The sequence below is a fragment of the Heptranchias perlo genome, chromosome 19 (assembly GCF_035084215.1).
Source record: "Heptranchias perlo isolate sHepPer1 chromosome 19, sHepPer1.hap1, whole genome shotgun sequence".
Lineage (NCBI taxonomy): Eukaryota > Metazoa > Chordata > Chondrichthyes > Hexanchiformes > Hexanchidae > Heptranchias > Heptranchias perlo.
The window spans coordinates 10,795,417-10,817,691 of NC_090343.1; the positions used below are offsets into that span (position 1 = coordinate 10,795,417).

The 22,275-nt window shown below is 45.3% G+C and overlaps 1 protein-coding gene across 1 annotated transcript in view; it reads left to right on the forward strand.

The window, feature by feature from the left end:
* Positions 1–20,687, forward strand: part of zhx3b (zinc fingers and homeoboxes 3b) — a 66,355-nt gene extending 45,668 nt beyond the window's left edge. Inside the window, exons 2-3 of the mRNA XM_068000312.1 lie at positions 7,093–10,073; positions 13,841–20,687. Of these exons, the coding sequence (XP_067856413.1) occupies positions 7,274–10,073; positions 13,841–13,851 (2,811 nt within the window). The 5' untranslated portion in view covers positions 7,093–7,273 and the 3' untranslated portion in view covers positions 13,852–20,687. The remainder of the gene's footprint in view (positions 1–7,092; positions 10,074–13,840) is intronic.
* Positions 20,688–22,275: the final 1,588 nt, after the last annotated feature.

Genomic DNA, 22,275 nt, shown 5'->3' on the forward strand with positions numbered 1-22,275 from the left:
TTATCTCTCTTGCAGAGTTTACGTGCTGTAGCGGTATATATTTGGGTAGCTAGAACAACTATGTTCTTTTAAAAATGAATTCTCCCCAAGGCATCCACACTAACCAACATATAACAAAGAGAGACTGTATTTCCATCTAGTTTTATGGAGACCACCTTCGGAGAATAGCAGCAGCCTAGAGATATATAGATATATATATATTTTTTTAATTTAAAGTTCCCGCAGTGGCTCGGTTGTTAAAGGCAGAGTGTGACTGAGCCGTACAGATGTGAAAATCCTGGGTTTGATTGCCAGCCAGTGCAGAGTTAGCTAGTCTCTGCCGGTGGTATAATTGGCTCCCGCACTCTGGACTAGGGATAGGAGAATTGTGCGCGGATCTGCCTCCCTGATCACTACCCGGTGAAAAGTGAGAGTGTGCGGGACTGACTATTCTCAGCTACGATGCCCCCTGTGAGTGAATAGTCCAACAACGTTCACTGTCCAACCTCCGACATGAAGAAAGCCACATGGGCAAACGTGCGACCAGTGTCTATGGTGGCACCAATGCCTTCAGGGCAGGAGAAGAGTAGAGAAAATTGGCACAAAACACCCCCCTCAAGAAAAATTTAAATGCATCTCACCTGATTCGCACTGGGATTAGTACTTAGGGTAGCAATGATGGTGTGACACAAGGCTGGAATTGCAACATATGTAACATATATTCCATCCCCTGGCTGGAGACTGACCAATTGCATGCAGTATTGAAGAAGAAGCCAGTGTGACCACTAGAATTGGGCTGACCTGAGATCAAGGCCTGCGTGTCGAAAGGCATCCTATAATTTGCTTCAGTGTTACAGAAAAATGCTCTGCACCGGAAATTTTACTCTGGATTACTCCCCCCCCCCCCCCCCCCCCCAACCACCACCACCACCCCATAATATCCACAAGGGCTTCGAACTCTGGGTTTGTACATTGCTGGTTTTAAAAACTGCTGGCTGCATAAATAACTGGCATGGAACAGTTCAACCGCATGGTGCCATTGACTTAAAGTGTCACTGCAGGCGGGCCGCGGCTGCAACTAGGGTTGCTAACCCTCCACGATTGTCCGGAGACTCCAGGAATTAAAGATTAATCTGCTGCGAGCAACTCGAGGAGTAAAATCATAGGGGCAATAAAAAAAAATGGTGTGTTTTTTTTCCATTTTCTTTGAACGCTTGGTTATAAAAATATTGGAAAATTGGGGGGGGGGTGGGTGTGGGGCTGTCTAGTGAGGCGGCTGAAGGTGGGAAGTCATGTGATGAAATCTCCAGCAATACGTCCAACCAGAGTTGGCCACCTTAGCTGTAACGTCTAGTCTGCATGTGTAATTTGCTCCTCGCCTGTGAACAGTCAGAGAGGGCTGACGGGGTGAGGTGACGGTGGTCCCTTGTGTTTGCTGCGGCAGTGGCTGGAGTCAGAAGTGCAGCGTGAGATGGATATTGTTTTTTCCGATCGTCAGCTCTCGACTTGATTTGCTCCGGTTTCCAGTGAAAGGTTCAGTGAGCAGGCTGAGTCCGTGGAGACATCCTCCCTGCAGCATGCCCTGTTGCTGATTGGTGCTGACGCGCCCTGGAGGGAGGGGGGGAGGGGATGGCAGACTGGAAAAGAACAGATTGCACCTAAGGGGGAAAAAAACGTTTAACAATATTCTGAGGGACTTTTTAAGAATAGCCCCTTTTAACAAAAAACAAATGGGTACAAAATACGACCTAGCATTTTTTTGTTTGCTTTTTTTTTTAAAAGGGTTTGTTTAAACTGAGATGATGTCAACAATGGAACAGGCCTGGAGGAGTTTCTAACTGAACTCCGAGGGAGCTGAATGTCAGTACTCACCCTCTGTCAGGTTCAGTAACTTCTCCGTGTCAGTTCTCTGATGATGTCATCGGCACCAACTGAACTAAAATACTAAGACACACAAAAAGACAAAGGAAGAAAAAAAAACAGGTCCTTGTTCTTTATCGCCATGTTTCAAGAACATAAGAAATAGGAGCAGGAGTAGGCCATACGGCCCCTCGAGCCTGCTCCGCCACTCAATAAGATCATGGCTGATCTTCTACCTCAATTCCACTTTCCCATCCTATCCCCACATCCCTTGATTCCCTTAGTGTCCAAATATCCATCGATCTCAGCCTTGAATATACTCAAACACTGAGCATCCACAGCCCTCTGGGCTAAAGAACTCCAAAGATTCACAACCCTCTGAGTGAAGACATTTTTCCTCATCTCGGTCTTAAATGGCCGACCCCTTATCTTGAGACTATGACCCCTAGTTCTAGACTCTCCAGCCAGGGGAAACAGCCTCTCAGCATCTACCCTGTCAAGCCCTTTAAGAATTTTATATGTTTCAATGACATCACCTCTCATTCTTTTAAACTCCAGAGAATTTAGACCCATTCTACTCAATCCCTCCTCAAAGGACAACCCTCTCATCCCAGGAATCAATCTAGTGAACCTTCATTGCACCCCCTCTAAGGCAAGTATATCCTTCCTTGGGTAACAAGATCAAAATTGTACACAGTACACCAGAGCCCTATATATTTGCATAAAAACCTCCTTGCTCTTATGCTCCAACCCCCTTGCAATAAAGGCTAACATACCATTTGCCTTCCTAATTGCTTGCTGTACCTGCATCTTTTTCTTCAAGGTTCTCCCTTTTGTTCTCTTCTTCTGAAGGGACTCACTCCTGCTGGGGTCTGGTTTGATGAGCCCCAACAGTCCTCCAGTACGTGACCCATTCTTTGTGTGTAAGTCGAGTCAGCGAGTCTCATGGGCTCTCCAGTGCCTTACAGAAGGTACAACAGCTAAGGTCAATGCTGGTTCTCACCCAATATCTGCATCTGTCCGCTTTTCAGTAGGGGTTGCATAACTGTGATCAGCTGCAGGAACCCTGGTTGTTTCCCAGCCCAAGAGTGGGGGAAGCCACGTGTAATGCTGCCCTGGCTGACAGCAGCGAACTCCGTGCACACCAGAGATCGAACCTGGTCTGCTTAGGCTGAGAACCACACCATGTGGTGCCTTGCTGACTAAGTCATTGGAGGAGCACCCATTATCGCTATTCTTAACTAGAATTTTATAGCACAGATGGAGGCCTGTCGGCCCATCGGGCCTATGCCGACTCTCTGAAAGAGCTGGTCCTGTTCACCTGCCCTTTTCCCACACCTTTCAAAATGATCTCGTTCAAATATTTATTCACTTCCCTTTTAAAAAGCTATTATAGATTCTTCTTCCACCATTGTTCCTTGTAAGGCATTCCATGTCCTAACAACTCTGTTTATATATAAAAAAAATAATCTCTTTACCTCTACATTTATTCCCATGGTAATGATCTTAAATTTTGGCCCTTTCTTACTGACTCGCTGACTACTGGGAATAGTTTCCCCCAATTTACCTTATCAAACCCCTTCATAATTTTGCGCACTTCCGTCAGATCTCTTAACCTTCTCGCTTCTTGTGAGAAAAGCCCCAGTTTCTCTAGATCAAAAGCAAAATACTGCAGATGCTGGAAATCTGAAATAAAAACAGAAAATGCTAGAAATGCTCAGCAGGTCAGGCAGCATCTGTGGAGAGAGGAAACAGAGTTAACGTTTCAGGTTGATGACCTTTTAGAACCTGAAACATTAACCCAGTTTCTCTCTCCACGGATGCTGCCTGACTTGCTGAGTACCTCCAGCATTTTCTGTTTTTATCCCTGTTTCTCTTGTGTCTCCTCATAATATGAAGCCTCTCATCCCTGGTATTATCTTAGTGGATTTCTTCTGTACCCTCTGCATGGCCATAACATCCTTCCGAATGCCCAGAACGGAACACAATATTCTAACAGTGACCTGACCAATGATTTGTAGAGACTTAGCATTACCTTTTTGCTTTTTGCACTTGATGTCGCTGTTTTTTTTTTAAAAACCTAGGATCCCATATGCTTTTGATTTTTAAAATGGGTCCTGATGGTGAGGCTCACTCTTTGAGCTGACAGATTTGCTGCTTTAGTCATCTGAAAAGGCAGAAATAAATTTAAACTTGTTGGCCGTAGTGAATTGGATCGGTGCCTTGTGTCTGGGGACTGGAGCCGCAGCTTGTAGTATCAGTGGCAGCCGGCCCAGGGAGCTTTTTGATTTTGGTGATATGGTTAGTTTATGTGGTCATTCTGACCTTTTACAGCAGGGTATCCACAGCATCAACTTCTGCTGTCAGTCAAACCCATGAATACAGATGGTGTAAATCATAGCCTGGCAGGCAGTGGGCATCAAGGGTTCATTCAGAGGTGCAAGCAGCACACTGGCATTTAGGACAGCGGATGCCTTAACTCATGGTGTTTGTTGCCAAAAATTGCAAATGCACTTGGCCTTTATGCATGATTCTCATCATTTCCCATAAAGGGATAACATACTCTTTTATCTGAGCATCCTCAATTCCCTCTTTCCATGGAATCCCTTTTCCCAATGTGCTATTTACAAATTTTGGGTCTTTACTTGATACTCTCTAGTTCAACGTCACCGGTCATCCCTGTGAGTGAATCCCACATCTCCAAGGATCAGGAGTGTACCTTTGCTGCCCAGTATCTAATTAAAGAGCGCGATGCAGGGGCCGTAACAGTAAAGACCCCTCATTGTGTTTACTCGGTACTGTGAACTCGCATGTAATGCCACATACGTTTCTTGTTTCATTGGAAATGTGAACTGATAAGCACTCTGGTGAGATGAGGCCAATTGTGAACCAATGAACTGAATGCAGTTTTCAGTGAAATCGGAACACCACCATACCATTTATCGTAACAAGGAAAATAAATTTTGCTCATTGATAAATCACTCTGCTAGTCAGACATTTTGGAACTGTCTGGCATGTCCTCATTAAGTGAGACTTCTGTGTATCGACGATTGGTTCGCCAAGCTGTCAATCAAAGCTATCACTTTGAAAGAGAAACCTCCGGTATGGGAGCCATGACAGCTGCATCGACTGTTTAGTCAAGACCCCTGCTGGCAACTCTGAATGGGCACTAATTATTCAATCATTGCAGGTGCAAATACCTTTTGAGATATTGGGCTATCCCTGTTGTCTCAAATCAATCTGGTATGTGAGCAACACAATTCGGACACAACTGACATTCCAACTCATTTGCCCTAAACAGCATTTGAGATAACTTGTATGTGTCTGGGAATTAACCCTGCCTGAACCAAATTAAACTTCATAGCAACAGCATAGTATAAAAGCCCTTGCAGGTCAAATAGGTAAAAATCTTGAAATGTGACAGTTCTTCTTTCTGCTTTTAAGGGTGCCAACTAGTGCCTGGTGCCCCCGGGTACTTTTCCCAAAATGCGAGTCTATTCTATCCTACTAGTTCATTTGTTGGGGTATCACATCCTGGGACAAGCCTGGGACATATTTTCTTGTCTTTTGGCCATTTTAGCAAAAATTAGATGCGAGATGAAAATGACAGACCATTTACCTGTGATTAGCACTAGCACTCCAAAACTGAATAATGAACATTAGTAAAAAGTGAATGAAAGCCCATTGTTTTGGGTTATTGAGCTCACTAATGAACTTGTGCAGCATTCCACAGCCACATTGCAAACTGAAAAAGTGAGTAATTTGTTCCAGGTCAGACCTGGGAGGTAGGGAGTCTAACAAAGGAGAAGGTTATGAATCATCACCACGGCAGTTATCGAATAAATAATACAGACGAGAGCAATGTGTAGCAGACGCTGTCGGGTGCATTGCACAGGAGGAGAAGCTGGCCTTGGAGTACAGTGGGTGTAAAATGCACACAACTCTCAGTGGCTGTGCTGTAATAAAGTCAGCCACCTGTGCATGTTAGAAGAGCAGTGCATGGGAAGGTTCAGGTTCACCGTGGAGACTGTGACTGCAGTATGCCGCGTGAACCCCGAAGACCCTCAGACAGCCGCCCATTTATGCACTGCTAATGGCAGTACACCAATGGCATTGGTGCCCTCAATTTTATGCCACTAGTATCTTCCAGACATGTCAGGAGTCAACTCATCCGTTTGGCTTTTGGACACCTGACATTTCATAGGAACGTAGGAATTGCTGGGCAAAAAAAGTCCAAGATCCATCTAGTTTGCCTTCTACTGTCCTGGTAGTCGCATAACACAATAATAATAGAATTGTTGACTAATCATAGCAATCAATATCTATCAATTAATCTACAATAGATGCAGAAATAAAACCCCAGCGGTGGAGAGCTTTAGGAACTATCGTTCCAAAGTCACCATAACCTGTTTTGCTTCCTTCTCTTTGTACTTCTTTGTATCGTCGTCCATGTGTCATGCCACTCAGTGCTCCCATAGTTGACTGAGTAGCACAGTTGGATGGTGGCAAGGGCTGTGGGAAGCCTCTGGAGACAGGGTGCTTGTTGCTTTCAAAGCATTGCCTAAAGGCTCTTGTGCATTTATCATTTTCACACAGTCACATTATGGACATTTTTTTCACCCACTAAGATTTCAATAAAGAGTAACGATGGGCGTAGGAAATGTTCACTCTGCATTCACTGTGGGAAACATCCAGCAGGCCAGTTAGTAATTTTATGCTCCCAAATTTGGGTTGTGTCTGGACACTGCAAGAGCATTTTGAACTACATCAGACTAAAAAAGAACTTGCACCTTTCACGGCCTCAGGATGTCCCAAAGCGCTTTACAGGCAATGAAGTACTTTTGAAGTGAAGTCACTGTTGTAATGTAAGGTAACGCGGCAGCCAATTTGCTCACGGCATGTGTGCTACCACTGAGTCAAGGACGACCAGGGTGAATGGTTACAGGTCTGTTATCGGGGGAGCAAGTTGAGGTGATGAATTAATAAAGTTTAACACACACGTATATGGTATATTAACATATATTGGTTTAACTGATTTTTCCAATAGTACATTGGTGTCAATATACCTACTGACAACACTGCATATTTTACATTATATTCACTGCCCCCTTCACACTCACTCTCCTTTGTTTTTCTCAGCAAAAAGGAAATATGTGAAAAACTTTGGAAAGGATTCCATTGGTAGAATGAAGACTTTTAACTGCTGCTTCTTCTATGCACATCTAACTTTTCTTTCTCACTTCTGTCTTGTAGGTGGGGCCTTCCTTGACCGGTTACGAGTATCTGGTGTCCTGCGTTTAGTGAACCGTCCCAACTGAGAGACAATAAATTAATGGAGAGAGAAGGACTCTGAGCGGGATTTTTGTGCTTTGTACAGGTTAAAGACTTCTGGGACTTGCCCCGCTTCCCTCTTCAGACATCGTTGCCATTCGTCATGGCCAGCAAGAGGAAGTCTACAACCCCTTGCATGATACCAGCCAAAACCCTGGCCATGCATGATCCAGACATGGACATTACCCCAGAATACAACGATGACGATGAATCCTCTCCACAAGCATTTCCTGTTGAGGACCTGGCAGCTGGCGAGGAAGCGTTCAGTAATAATGATGTTGCAGAGCGCGGTGGCTTTGTGTGTAAGTACTGCGATTATGCTAGTCAGGACTACCACGCGTTCACTGTGCACATAGAATCGGACCACTCAGACGCAAGCGTGGACCAACTATACGTCTGCGTGGAGTGCAACTTCAGCACCAAGAGCCAGGAGTCCCTGACGGTGCACAACACCCTGAGCCATCCCAACGAGACCAACTTGAAAGTGAGCGTCATCAAAAGGAATTGCCAGACGGTCGTCGAGCAAAGTATTTCAGAAACCAAAAGCAACGATGGCAAGGAGAACGGGGAGGAGACGGAAACTCAGTCTGAAATTTCGATCAGCAAGACGCCCATTATGAAGATGCTGAAGGCCAAGCCAGAAGCCAAGCGGATCACCGTTTCACACGCGGGAAGAGAAGAGCCCAACGACGACATGGGGGCCACAGACGACGGTGTTAAAAAAAACGAGGGTGCAGACATGGTGGAAGTCCTGTCGGCCAATGGATTAACGAACACTTCCCAAACCGTCAACGGAACAGCCGTCATGTCCGTGCCCGTCTTGCAAGCCGGCATGACGCAGATAGTCCCCGTGATGCAGCAGCCAGCGTCGAGCAACAGTTCGAGCCCCCTCCCCAAAGTCATGATCCCTTTGAGCAGCATCCCCTCGTACAATGCAGCCATGGACTCCAACAGCTTCCTCAACAACTCCTTCAACAAGTTTCCCTACCCGACAAAGGCCGAGCTGTGCTGGCTGACCGTGGTAACCAAGTACCCGGAGGAGCAGCTCAAGATCTGGTTCACTGCGCAGCGCCTGAAGCATGGCATCAGCTGGACCCCAGAGGAGATTGAAGACGCCCGCAAGAAAATGTTCAGCACCATTATACAGAGTGTTCCGCAGCAGACCATCACTGTTCTGCCCACCCAGGTGACCGCCACCAATGGCGGGCAGCACGTTTTTCAGGCCAACTTCCCTTGCCAGCTGGTGACTCAAGGGGGCAGTATTGTTGTCACCCAACCGGGAATGGTGAAAGGGGTCACAATGACGGGCTCCCCAGTCGCTGTTAGCCTCGCCACCATCTCCAAGCAGCAGAATGCCTCGAAAGGTCAAGTGCAGAAGCTCGGGGGGTCCACAGTTAGTTCAAATATAAAGATTTTAACCGCCAGTTCAGCGGGCCAGCCAGGGGCCACCGTCACTTCCAGTTACCTCTCTTCTTCGAATCTGATCTCAGAATTTGGGACCTACAAGTATAAGAAAACAAAAGAGCAGCTGGCAGCACTTAAGCAGAGTTTCCTGAGAGCGCAGTTCCCGGAGCACGAAGAGGTGGACCGGCTTGTGAGAGTAACGGGTTTACAGGGCAAAGAAATTCGGAAATGGTTCAGCGATCGACGGTACAACTACAAGAATCTCAAGTGTAACCAGTCCTTTGACGCAAGCGGTGCCAACGCAGTCGCCGCCGACTTGGCCCACGAGGATACGCCCGTTCCGCCTCCTTCCTCTCCACACTCGTCCGCATCCCACCAGCACCGGAGGCAGTGGCAAACGACCTGCGACTTCACACCGCCCAAGTTCAAAGGGAAGTCCGCTGAGCAGCTCAGTGTACTGGAGCACAGCTACAGCCAAAACCCCTTCCCGCCCGAGGAGGAGGTCGACAGGTTGCGGGTCGAGACCAAAATGACCAGGCGGGAGATCGACCTCTGGTTTTCTGAACGGAGGAAAGTTAAGCCTGACGAGCGAGCCTTAAAAGCCCGACAGGAAGAATCGGACGTCAAGGACGACGCCGATTCCGGGGAGGAAGACGACGACTCGGATGGAGAAGGGACACCGAGCGACAGTAGCTCGGTGGACATGAAAAGAATTGCACCTCCTCACGAGCGGCTCAAGGTCAGTCCTTTGAAAATCTGCCTGAAAGATGGCTCGAACTTGTGCATCCAGCCCAAGGTTGTACAGGCGAGCAAGCCACTAAATCTTAGCTCCAGCTCCTCAGCCGCCTCTCCGAACGCAGTCAAGTACAAAGGTCAAAATAAGAAAACGGTCCACCAGCTTCACTTGATGAAGTTGCAGTTTATGCGGACACAGTGGCCAACCGTTGAAGAGTACGACGAGCTCGCCATCAAATCGCGGCTGCCCAGGACCGAGGTAGTTCGCTGGTTTGGCGATGCACGGTACGCTTTAAAAAATGGACAGCTGAAGTGGTACGATGATTATAAAAAAGGCATCTACGCCATACGTTCTGGCAGCAACAGTTTAATTACAGACGTGCCGGTGGAGAATTACAGACTCAAGCGGACACCGTCCAAGAAGAGCGGGAAAGCAGCCTTATTCGAATACTACACCCAGCACAGGATGCTGCACGAAGAAGATCTAGACCGGCTGTGCGAGAAGTCGTGCATGAGCTACGAGCAGGTCAGAGACTGGTTCGCAGAGAAACAGACCGAGGACGCCATGTATATGTCCGACTTCAGCAACGAAGATCAGCAGTCGACCAATGGGGAGAACGACAAGCTAGAAAAGGCAAAATTCAGCCAACGCTTTGGAACGGAGGAAGTCTACTCTGACGTGACCGACAACAGCGATAATTGGGATATTCGGTCACGGGAGGGCCACGCAGAACTGAACGAGTTTGACGCTGAGAACATCTCTGGTGAGGCTTGAGATTCAGTGAGCTAGTAAAGCAAAGAAAAAGGATTTAAAGAGATATTGAGGAACAATCTCACCACAGTGTCTGCTATGAGTCATGAATTTGATGGCGTGGTTTTAAAAGAAGAGGGAAAGACTTTGAGAGACAGACCAGGCACTGTTACATGTTTTATTTTTCTTCAGAGTTTCCCTTTGGGGACTGGGTGGTACTTTAGTTAGAACATTATCTTTACACCTTTTGGGTCCTGGTACAGAGAACAACGAGGTGAAAGTCTCTTCTTTCTGTTGGTCGTAAGGAACCTAACAGAAACGAACGAGTAGGGACAGAGCCATCTCATTTCTTAGTGAATGTGAGGATGCAGCACAAAACTGCTAATAAGCCAGCAGTGATTAGCAGCCTCATTCAGACAATAAAGCTAGATGGTTTAGGAATTTTTTTTTTATATATTCATTCTTGGGATGTGGGCGTCACTGGCAAGGCTGGCATTTATTACCCATCCCTAGTTGCCCTGAGAAGGTGATGATACAACTGAATGGCTCGCTAGGCAGTTAAAGAGTCAACCACGTTGGTGTTGGACTGATGTCACACATCGGACTGACCGGGTAAGGCCGGCAGATATCCTTCCCTCAAGAACATTAGTGAACCAGTTTAGTTTTTTTTAAACGATAACCCGACAGCTACACGGTCACTTTTACTGCTACCAGCTTTTTATTTCCAGATTTTTAAAACTGGATTCAAATTCTCAAACTGCCATGACATCACAGTGCTGCAGTGGAGAAGGTGAACCCAAAACACATTATTGGGTCAGTGCATCAGACCTCGTATGTGGACTGTCCATTCCCCTAATTCAGCTAGGAGACCCCACCCCACACATAGAATCATACAGCAGAGAAGGAGGCCATTCAGCCCATCGTGCCTGTGCCAGCTTTTTGAAAGAGCTATCCAATTAGCCCAACTCCCCTTGCTCTTTCCCCATAGCCCTGCAAATTTCTTCTTTTTAAGCACATATCCACTTCCCTTTTGAAAGTTATTATTGAATCTGCTTTCACCGCCCTTTCAGGCAGCGCATTCCAGATCATAACAATTTGTTATGCTAAATAATAATAAATATAATAACATGTTGTTCAAAGTTTCCTACACAAGTTAATGGCTAGTATAGAGGGCCAAGATGGCAATCAACAAATTCATAGTGCTTTTCTTTTTCCACTCTGAGGGCTCTTTTTATTGGGCAGATAATCAACAGCCTCTGTATAAAACAAACAGCTGACCAGAGAGTAGCGTCTGATGTCTCACTCCCAGCTTGTACCAAGAATTCTTCTAACCAGGGCAAGAAGACTAGGCATCTCAAAATCTTAGGCCAACATTAGTTCTTTGCTTTCTCTCACTTTGATACATCGTTATGTTATGCATCACTGGGTTTGGTGGTGTAGTAGTCATGGTACTGGACCGACAACCCAGAGGTTGTGAGTTCAAATTCTACTATGGCAAGTTGTGAAATTGAATTCAATACATCTGGTAGTTTGTGGGCTGGCCTCAGATAAAATGGCCCTGAAAGCTGCTATATTGTTGTAAAAACCCATCTTCAGGGAAGGGAACCTGCCACCCCTACCCATTGAGAAGGACAAGGGCAGCAGGTGCATGGGAACGCTATCACCTTCAAGTTCCCCTCCAAGTCACACACCATCCCGACTTGGACATATATCGCCGTTCCTACGTGGTGGATGCCTCAAAATCCTGGAACTCCCTACCTACCAGCACTGTGGGAGCACCTTCACCACACGGACTGCAGCAGTTCAAGAAGAAAGCCCACCACCACCTTCTCAAGGGCAACTAGGGGGATGGGCAATGAATGTCAGCCTTGCCAGCGATGCCCACATCCCGAGAATGAATATCAAAAGAGAAAGGTCTACACATGACATTAGTCTGCACTATGTGGTTGATTTTGAAGTTGCAAGCCACTCAGTAGTAAGAACAATTGCTGCTTAAGAAGGCCCACCAACTTCTAAGGACAGCTAGGGATGGGCAATAAATGCAGCCTTGCTGGTAATGCCCATCTCCTGAAAAAAAAATTTTGGAGGAGAATAATGGAGATGTCCTGCAGGACTTCAGTTACGTGGAGAGACCAGAGAAGCTGGTGTTGTTCTCCTTACAGCAGAGAAGATTAAGGGGAGATTTAATAGAGGTGACATAAATATTTGAAGGGGAACAATTTACAGGGCAATGGGGAAAGGGGAGGTCAGTGGGACTAATTGGATAGCTCTTTCAAATAGCTGGCACAGGCACAGGCTGTATCATTCTATGATTCTATGGCAACTCTACCCATAAAGTGCTAGGAGTAAGGACTGACCCCTTATTCTCTGCCGTTGATTTAATTTTATTAAAAAAATATATAGTTGTACGTTTGAAAGTAATTTTTAGTTGTGAGTCCTGTGTCATCTGTATTTTGTGCTGAAAACATGTGGACACACTGGATTGTGCAGCAGAACCGTGAAAACTTTCCCCCTTATTGGGGCTTCTGAAACACGTGCTCTCAGAACTGTGTCCTCTTCACAGAGCTGTAGGAAATGATGTGCACCCTTTTCAACTTTTTTTTTTGAATGTTTCTACCAGAATTCACAAGGAGACTTTCCCTCATCCTCCAGGTTCAGTCTTGAATACGAACATGATGAGAATTGTCCGTGCAACAGACTGCCTGTGAAATCATTTTTTTTTAAACCGTTGGGAACTTAGCTTAACCCCCATTAAACATTGTGGCCGTGCCCAAAAAAACACTGAGCTGTGATACGGTAGCACTAAGTCATACAGATTTGTGCTGAGTTTATTTGCCTCTTATGGGATGATGGGAAAGGCCTCAGCGTCTGTAGGCTGTATATAGGGAAAAATAATCCATTGTTCCTGCTCTTGATTGCCATCCAGTGACCCATGCTGGAAGTGCACACGTGCGAGCTCTGGGTTTTCCTATGGATTGGCCCTAATCCCACCTCTGTGGGGAGGCTCAGACATGAAGAATGCCCACTAACGTGAGGTTCCGAAGGACTGTTGCACCCAAATGGAGCTTGCAAGTACTAAAATACACCTCCAGAGTTCCTTCAGGCCACAAACAGGCTAGAGACCAGCTGCAAAGGCCTCCGCTAACGCTGCATTGAAAGCTAACTACGAGAAGCTGTGTTTCATTTCTTTCCTCCCTCCTCTCGGTCATAATAATGGGGAAGAAGGTTACCTCTGCCCAGAGTCTTTACCCTTGATGGTGCAGATAAGTACCAGAACTTGCCACTTGAACTATAATGATCCCAATGCCATCACTAATCTTTTCCATTCAAGCACTGGAAGTCAGACAGAGTCCATGGCTAGATAGGTAATGGGCATTTACTGGTTTTGTACTTAGCAACTGTAAATGAGCAGTGGGTCTGAGGAACAGGCCTACAGCTCAAGGACCGTGGTGTCTGGTCCCCACTGCCGTCTAGGTTTGTTGCTACTATTCAGTCTTTATTTTCTGTATTTGGGAATTTATTGAAAACATGTTGAGCTGTTTTCTGTCGAAGAAGTCACCTTGCCATTGACACAGTGAGGAGGTGACTGGCTGACACCCCATTGTGCATTAGATCCACTTGTCCATCGGGCCATGACTGTCCTCAGTAGATATTGAATGCTCAGATAATAAAAAAAAAACATTTTTCATTGCTGATCGAATGTCAGGTAGCAGACAACATTCATGCATGCTTTGTGGAGGGTCTCATGATGCTTTCTTTTTGTTCCCTTTCCCATTTCAGAAGCAGAGTGATGGGAAATGAGCGCCTTTTAAAGAAAAGGAATGAAACTGGTTTATTTCTGGCTGAAGAAAGTCTCCGACTATTTTGGGGCGACTGCTGCCTTTAGCTGCTGCTCAGACTGATCAGACGCTGCATTGGGAGGCTGCAGCTGTGGTTCAAACTCTCTCGTGTTTTGTTTGTGTGTGTGTGTGTGTGTGTGTGTGTTTTATGGCACCATTACTGTAAATAGACAGTGATTATAACTGATACAGGAAGGACAAGGTGCCCACCTGAGTTTTTAAGCACCCTGCAGGTGCCACGGTCGAGGAATTTAACTCCAGCGCACGAAGCTTTTTGTAAATAATAGGACAAAAAAAGAATGAGCTTTCGACATGTTTGTAAAATGGAGTCTCTTATCAGGTGAATCCAAATTGAGATAATGGTGGTGGTGATGATGGTGTTTGATGTTCGGAACAGAGCCAATCCTTCACAAGGCATGCTTGTTAGGTCATCATTCTTTGTCACCAAGGAACGTGTCAGTCAAAATGTTTTATAAATCCCTGTTTTGCACAGGGATCGCGACCTGGATCTATTTAAATTACCTTCTTCAAGTTTTTTTCCTGTTTTCCCCCTCCCCACCCTTTCCCATTTGTGCTTCAGGTGGCACATTGTTTACATGGGAAAAATTGGATGAAGGACCCATTCCTGTTTAAGGATAGTGGTGCCGGTTAATGGTCATGCGGTGAAGTAGGGCATGCACCAGTTAGCATGTGACACTTTCAGCCGTCTTACGGGGTATGTTGGCATTTGGAGAGGGGAGGGGAGCGAGGTTGTTAGATCCACTGTGATTCGAATGCCTTCTATTGGTGCAGGCTGGGCCCTTGAATATGATTAGACTAAAAGTAGTGTGAGCGATTTGATTTTTAGAGCATTGTGCCACTCACTGGCTAAGTGGGACAGTTTAAACCAAAATGGCATTTACAAAAGAAATGTTTTAAAAAGTAATTTTTATTGAGGGACTGTGTGTAACTGGGGTCAGTTGGAGTGTCCAGTTGTGAATTTGGTATTTAAGCAACAAGGGTAGGTCCACAATGCATTCAATGAAGGGTTAAGTCTGTGCTTGTCAGAATAGGAATTGTCAAGGAAGTGATATGCAGGGAGAACTGTACTAATTTTTAAAATATATATATATATATATATATGTGTGTGTGTATATATATTAAACAAATGGTCATCGTTGCTATGAGAAACCAAAAAAAGTATAATTTTTTTTTCCTGAGGCAGGTTCTTATCAGAAGACTTGAAAGAAAAGGAAGGATTTGTGAGGGGGATTGGGATATGGAAATACAAACGGGAAAGTGTGTAGGTATCAAAGCAGAGCTCCAGCCTAGTCCTGTCGGGTTAGAGGACTGTCATATTATTGCTGAGGAGTTTAACATCTAGAACTATCTTGCGCAGTTAATTGAGGCAGCTCCACCAGCTAGCCTTTTTTCTTTTGATTGGGGTGCTGAATGTATTCTTTTTGTACATACCTGACAGAGAGGTAGCCGCACCTTGAGGCAACACTATGAACATGTTTGTGGGGAAGGCAGAGGGGAGACAGGTACTTAAAGAGAAGGGCCATTTGCGCTGTGAACCCTTAATTTCCTGGCCTGGATTTCAAATGATTTACGAGATGGTGGTGACTAATTGCAGAAGCAGCGTTAGTTTCTTTTGCTTGGCCTTTTTTTTAAAAAAAAGTAATTTTTAAATGTTACACTTTCAGATCCTTTCGTCTTTGCAGACAATGGGATGGCATTCGTAATTGTGGAACTGTCACCCTTCTTTAAATGTTTTATCGTAAGGCTGGAAGATTTCCATGCTGAGTTGCCTTTGTCTGTTGCTATGTGATCATGTTGGATAAAGACCATTCTCTCCTACCTCAGTGAAGTTCAGTGACCTGTTTGATTTAAAGCTTTAGTCATTATTTTAATGCTTCTTTTAGTGGTTGGGAGGGTGTACCCCTAAACCAGTTGGTATTGACTCCCATCTGGAGTGGCAGATCCAGACTTATCATGTCATCTCTCATACACTCAGAGGAACTAGAAATATGCTGTTCAATTCACCCACATTCTGAATGTTAACTCAAGATGGTAATATTATTGATCATGATTTTTTCATCACCGGCACCAATTGGGACATAAAACCTCTTTATTAGAAACCCAAATCCAAGTTTGAATTTTGTGCAATTTTGAATTTAGGATTAATTGTACACAGCACAGTAAGAATCCCATCAAACTCAAGATGGCCCAGTGAGGTTAGCCAGTGGGTAGCTTGGTCATACAGATCAAGAAGGTTTTAGGTTTCCCTCACCCCAGCTGATCTCCGCTGGGATTGTGGTAGGCTGCTACAATTAGCCTTCAAGATCAGGGTTTAAAGGGGGGAAAAGGTACCCAGTGTTCCAACCTCCTGGCTGCTATTCAATGTTCCCTGTTGGAAGCACATAACAGTAGATTTCGGGTGAAGACAAGGTTGAACTCAGTTGTCATGTTCCCTCCACCCCCCTGACAGTTGAATGGTCTGACAACAATGAGCAGGTACCGTAGCATACTGGTACCAGTAAAAATCACCATGAGGCTGTCAGATTGTCGTAAAAACCCAACTGGGAAGGAAATCTGTCGTCCATACCCGGTCTGGCTTATGTGTGACTCCAGTCTCGCACCAATGCGGTTGACTCTTAACTGCCCTCTGAATTGGCCTAGCAAGCCACTCCATTTTATCAAACTGCCTTCATTTCAAGAAGAAGGCCCACCACCACCACCTTCTCGCGGGGTTGGGGGGGGGGGGGGTCAACTAGGGATGGGGAATAAATGCTGACCATGCCAGCGCCGCCCACATCCCAAGGATGAATAAAGGTGCACACGTGAATAATGGCTACTTGGGCAAAGTTCACATGTTGACCGTGGGACGAAGAGTCCATGACTTTAGGAGGGGAGAAAATTGGTGAGGAAAAGACAGAGCTGCTTATGCCCTCATTTAATTTACACAGAAATTACCAGGCCCAGACACTCCGAAATAACCACAGTGAGGCCTCATTATAAGCTGATACTGAATTCCCGGTAATATGAAATAATAACCAGGCAATGGTGCCGCTTTTCCGTCTTCGGTGTGCAACAAGTCACTAGTTCTAGATTCTGAGCGAATTGCCAAATTTTAAAAATGCAACTTATATTGGTTAACAACAAAGGACATTGCACCTTAAAACGGCACTACCCGTCTACCAGGGGTGAGGCTCACGAGAGGAATCGGCTGAGTTTGCCGGTTGTGGTGTGTTATCAGTGAAAGAGCGGAGTGTGTCTCCAGCACAGTAGTTCAACAGCCGAAGGGAAGCATCGTCACAGGGGAATAGAGACATTACAGGATGATAAGGCCATAAGCTTAAAGGGGAAAATAAAATCTTTCGTAATATATTTAGGGCAACTGGATGCCTGTGCATAAATTACAAGGCTGGAGGCTAATTAAGGTGATTGGGTTATGTAAATTTATTAAATGCCCATTGAACCCTGAAATTAAATTCTAGCTTTTAATTTGTTTATTAATGGATAAAATAAATGGAATTACAAAGGGACATTTTTTATTTTTCTCCCCCCCGAAGAATTTTGTGTTATTTTTCAGCAGTAGCCTGACCGCCACATCTGAACTGAATTTGCAGAAAGTGATATTGCCGTCCTTTGGTGACGTCATTACACCTATAATTGGAAAATAATTAACGGCGGACTCCTGCCAGATTTCATGCACATTACAGTATTCACAATGATGCATAAAGCATATAAGTGGGCTGTGGCCATTTTGCTTATTACAGCATCTCTGCTGGTGTGGGATTGAGAGGAGCAGAATAAAAAGTAGTGTAGGACACGAGTTAATCCAAAAAAAATGCAGATTTATATTTTTTAGCAGTAAGGCAGCCGAGCATTTGACACCTAGAGGAGTTCGTGAACAGCTGAATTGTTCTGTGCAGCTGAAGAAGAATAATAAGGGCACTGGGGTAATTCTCACTCCTTCGCCTCCCCACCCTTGCTGTGTTATACAGCATCTGTACAGATTGAAGTAAAAATAAGCTGAACAGGCAACCATAGAAATTTGGCTGGGCTTTCCCCAATTGCCTTGTGAGTAAAGAGACTGGTGTAGTACAAAACCACATATGCCAAAATGACCCAGAGAGAATAGATTGGGGAAGGAGAAGGCTTGGAACTGTGAAACATGTAGTATTTCTTTTTTGGTTTTAAGTCCTTCAGTAAGCCTGCACGTCCTGTTCTGCTCCATGATGTAGTCTGTTCCTGATATCTGGTTTGTCCTTTTATGAGCCGAGCGGAAATCTTGTGTTTCAGAGAGAGAGAGACTCCTGCCAGCTTCTTCTACCTGCGGTCTTGTGCACTGTGTCATGATGTGAGGGTGTGCTCAGTCGTGCTTGACAGGCAGCTTTGGGCCAGTTGGAACACTGTGTCATTCTCTGATACCAAATGACTGTGATGTTGCATTGCCCTTACAAATGAATCCAAAAGTGTTTTCATCATCCGCATGCTGGTGTCAAAATGGATGTTTTTAATTCTGGACTAAGAGGAGTTCAGATCTGAAAGTGATGTTGCCGTGGATACCACTGTTTTATTTTGCTTTGTTCAGTCTTCAACGTGGTGAAGGAGCCTCGGGGACGGTCGCTGGTTGTCAGAAGTAGACCCCCTCTTCCTTGCCTTTTAACCCCTCCCTCCCTGCCGCCCAAAGAGCCTAAGAGGTTCTGCCCTCGAGTAGCTCCTGAATAAAATCCAAGTACTAAACTTCGCGATGTCCATGCTATTTTCTCCTCATACTTTTGAAGTCCTGATTGGCCTACCTTACAGGGTCCAAATTGTTGGACTGTATGTATGTCTAGGTGGGGTGGAGGGGAGCGGAAGGGTTTTGTATTGTCTATACTGAGTGGTCCTAATCCATGTCTTTAGGTTTGCTTGCAAGAATGGCGATGGTTATGTGATGGTTTAATACAGAAGTGCATTTGCCCCTCTGCCTATTTTATTTAATGACTTTGATGCAGCTCCAGGGAACAGATATGTTCTACAGCAATGCAAACCTTTTTACATAGAAATAGGAGTAGGACATTCAGCCCCTCAAGCCTGTCCCGCCCTTCTGTTAGATCATAGCCTCAACTCCTGTTACCCGCCTTTAGTCCTTATCCCAGCATTCGCTTACCTAATAAAAATCTGTCGATCAGTCTTGAAAATGTCAATTGTACCAGCATGCACAGCCTTTTGAGGGAGAGAATTCCACATTTCCACTACCCTTTGTGTGAAAAAGTGCTTCCTAATTTCACTCCTAGCTCTAATTTTAAAGCTATGCCCCCTTGCTCTTGATTTCCCCCACCAGAGGAAATAGTTTCTCTGTACCCTAGCAAATCCTCAATTTAAACACCTCAATTAGATCACTCCTCAACTCAAGGGAATATAAGTCACGTTTGCACAACCTGCCCCCACAATTTAACCCTTTAAACCCTGGTATAATTCTAATGAATTTTCACTGTATTCCCCTCCAAGGCCAATATCTCATTTCTAATATGCGGATCCTCATGTCTCCTACCTCCCGACCAACTAGCAACCCATGTCACAAGGACACCACCAATTTTGTGCGCTTTTGATTTTGCTAATCTCTTGTGCAGAACCTTATCAAATGCCTTCTGGAAGCCCATATCACAATATCCATGGACACTCCCCTGTCCACCGTGTTAGTGAGCTCCTCAAAAATTTCAACCAGTCAGTTACCGTTCACAAATCCATGCTGATTCTTTGATCGGTGGATATTTGTTCAAGGTCGCTCTGTCCCGGATGACAGATTCCAGTCACTTGTCCACAACTCACAGGTCTGTAGCTTCCTGGTTGTTAAATAATGCAATGACATTTGCAATTTTCCAATCCAAAGGCACAATTTCCAAATTTAGGAATTCCGCTTTTCCTTGCATTTGTGTCAACCTTTTCTCTGAGCTCGACGTTGTCTCTTACCTTGTTTGTTGACCATGAGCTCGATGTTGTCTCTTACCTTGTTTGTTGACCATCAAATGAACGGTCAGCTTCCAACTGTTTGGAAATTGGGCAGTGGCAGAAACAGGCAAATTCTATGCGATGATGTCAGGCGCAATTCACTGGGCAGAAACGTCACACCCAGATGGAATGAATTTTGATATTGCTTTGTGTGTGTGGCGGGTGGGGTTGTGGTTAATTTACATTAATACTGAGTTTTAATCGTTTATAAGACGTGCTGCTTGTTGAGCTCTTTGTTCCCGAAGGCAGAGGCAAGAACTGTTACCCCAGGGAACGTAATCCAGGGCTGCTAAAGCCTCAATCTTTCAATTTAGAGGAAAAATAAACAAAATAAAAATGGCGGCACTTCCGAATGTTCGAGCCCTTCGCACACAGTTACTTTACGGAATTTTTCAGGCGCGTATTATACTCTCCTTTTTTTTAAAAAGAAACCTCTTTGGGGATATAACTTGGATTCCTCATAGTAAATTATTATTATTAAATAAAATAATCCTGGGATGAAGCTGACACTTGCCCCCTCCACCCCCCCGCCCCCCCCCCCCCCCAGGAAGCTGCTAAAGCAAATCGTGGAGACAAGGCCTTAGATCTGCTCCTCGATGATGGGCTGAGGCTGAATCTTGTAAACGTAGGAACCAGCAAAAGTAGTCAGTAGTGACTCCTTCCCTCTAATGGACTTGATCGACGTTGAATTGTAAAATGCATCCTCCAACAGCTGTGTTAGTGTGTTTTATATTACTAGTATACTTTGATTTACTAAATTGAAAAAAAATGAATGCTAAATTATTTGATTAAAATTTTCAAATAAACCTGGACTGCATTTCTTAATTTTTATATATACATTTTTAAAGGCTATATTTGTTTTAGTATTTTCCTGTCAGCGCATTCCAATGGATGTAGAGCCACAAATAGGAAAGGAGGGTCTGTTACTCATGGTCACAAAGAGCTGTGTGACATCCAGTGTATATTTTGTATGTGCTGATTCTCTTCTCAGCAGAAGTTTGTTCATCGTTTGAAAAAGAAAAAAAAGACTTGCATTTATATAGCGCCTTTCACAACCTCAGTAACCGCCACTCCTACCCACTCTGTCATACATATGACTGCAGTGGCACATATTGTGGTTGTCTGCCGATTGCTTACAATTGCTTAAAGTACGTAGCCCATCACCACCTTCTCAGGTCAACGAGGGATGGGCAATAAATGCAGTCTTGCCAGTGTCACCCACGTCCAATGCATGTTTTGGAATTCTACCCGCCAACAATTTTCCAAACAAGAAAAATGGAATGACAAGTGGAGTAGCTCCCGGTGCTCATTTCCAACCCGTAACCACCATATTACACGAGGCAGGCTGACCAAGGCCACCTTAAGTCAACAACAATTTGCATTTATATAGTGCCTTTATAGTAAAATGTCCCAAGACGCTTGCTTCACTGGAGCGTTATCAAACAAAACTTGACACCGATCCACGAGATATTAGGACAGGTGACCAAGAGCTTTTTTTTTATTCGTTCATGGGACGTGGGTGTCGCTGGCAAGGCCGGCATTTATTGCTCATCCCTAATTGCCCTTGAGAAGGTGGTCGTGAGCCGCCTTCTTGAACTGCTGCAGTCCGTGTGGTGAAGGTTCTCCCACAGTGCTGTTCGGAAGGGAGTTCCAGGATTTTGACCCAACGACGATGAAGGAACGGCAATATATTTCCGGGATGGTGTGCGACTTGGAGGGGAACGTGCAGGTGGTGTTGTCTCATGTGCCTGCTGCCCTTGTCCTTCTAGGTGGAAAAGGTCGCGCATTTGGGAGGTGTTGTCAAAGAAGCCTTCTGTCGACAGTACACACTGCAGCCACGGTGTGCCGGTGGTGAAGAGAGTGAATGTTTAGGGTGGTGGATGGGGTGCCAATCGAGCGGGCTGCTTTGTCCTGGATGGTGTCAAGCTTCTTGAATGTTGTTGGCGCTGCACTCATCCAGGCAAGTGGAGAGTATTCCATCACACTCCTGACTTGTGCCTTGTAGATGGTGGAAAGTCTTTAGGGAGTCAGGAGCTGAGTCACTTGCCGCAGAGTCACCTGGCCACAGTATGTTTTTTTTATTTGTTCATGGGATGTGGGCGTCGCTGGCGAGGCCAGCATTTATTGCCCATCCTTCATTGCCCTTGAGAAGGTGGTGGCGAGCCGCCTTCTTGAACCGCTGCAGTCCGTGTGGTGAAGGTGCTCCCACAGTGCTGTTAGGAAGGGAGTTCCAGGATTTTGACCCAACGACGATGAAGGAACGGCAATATATTTCCAAGTATATATTTATGTGGTTGGTCCAGTTAAGTTTCTGGTCAATGGTGACCCCCAGGATGTTGATGGTGGGGGATTCGGCGATGGTAATGCCGTTGAATGTCAAGGGGAGGTGGTTAG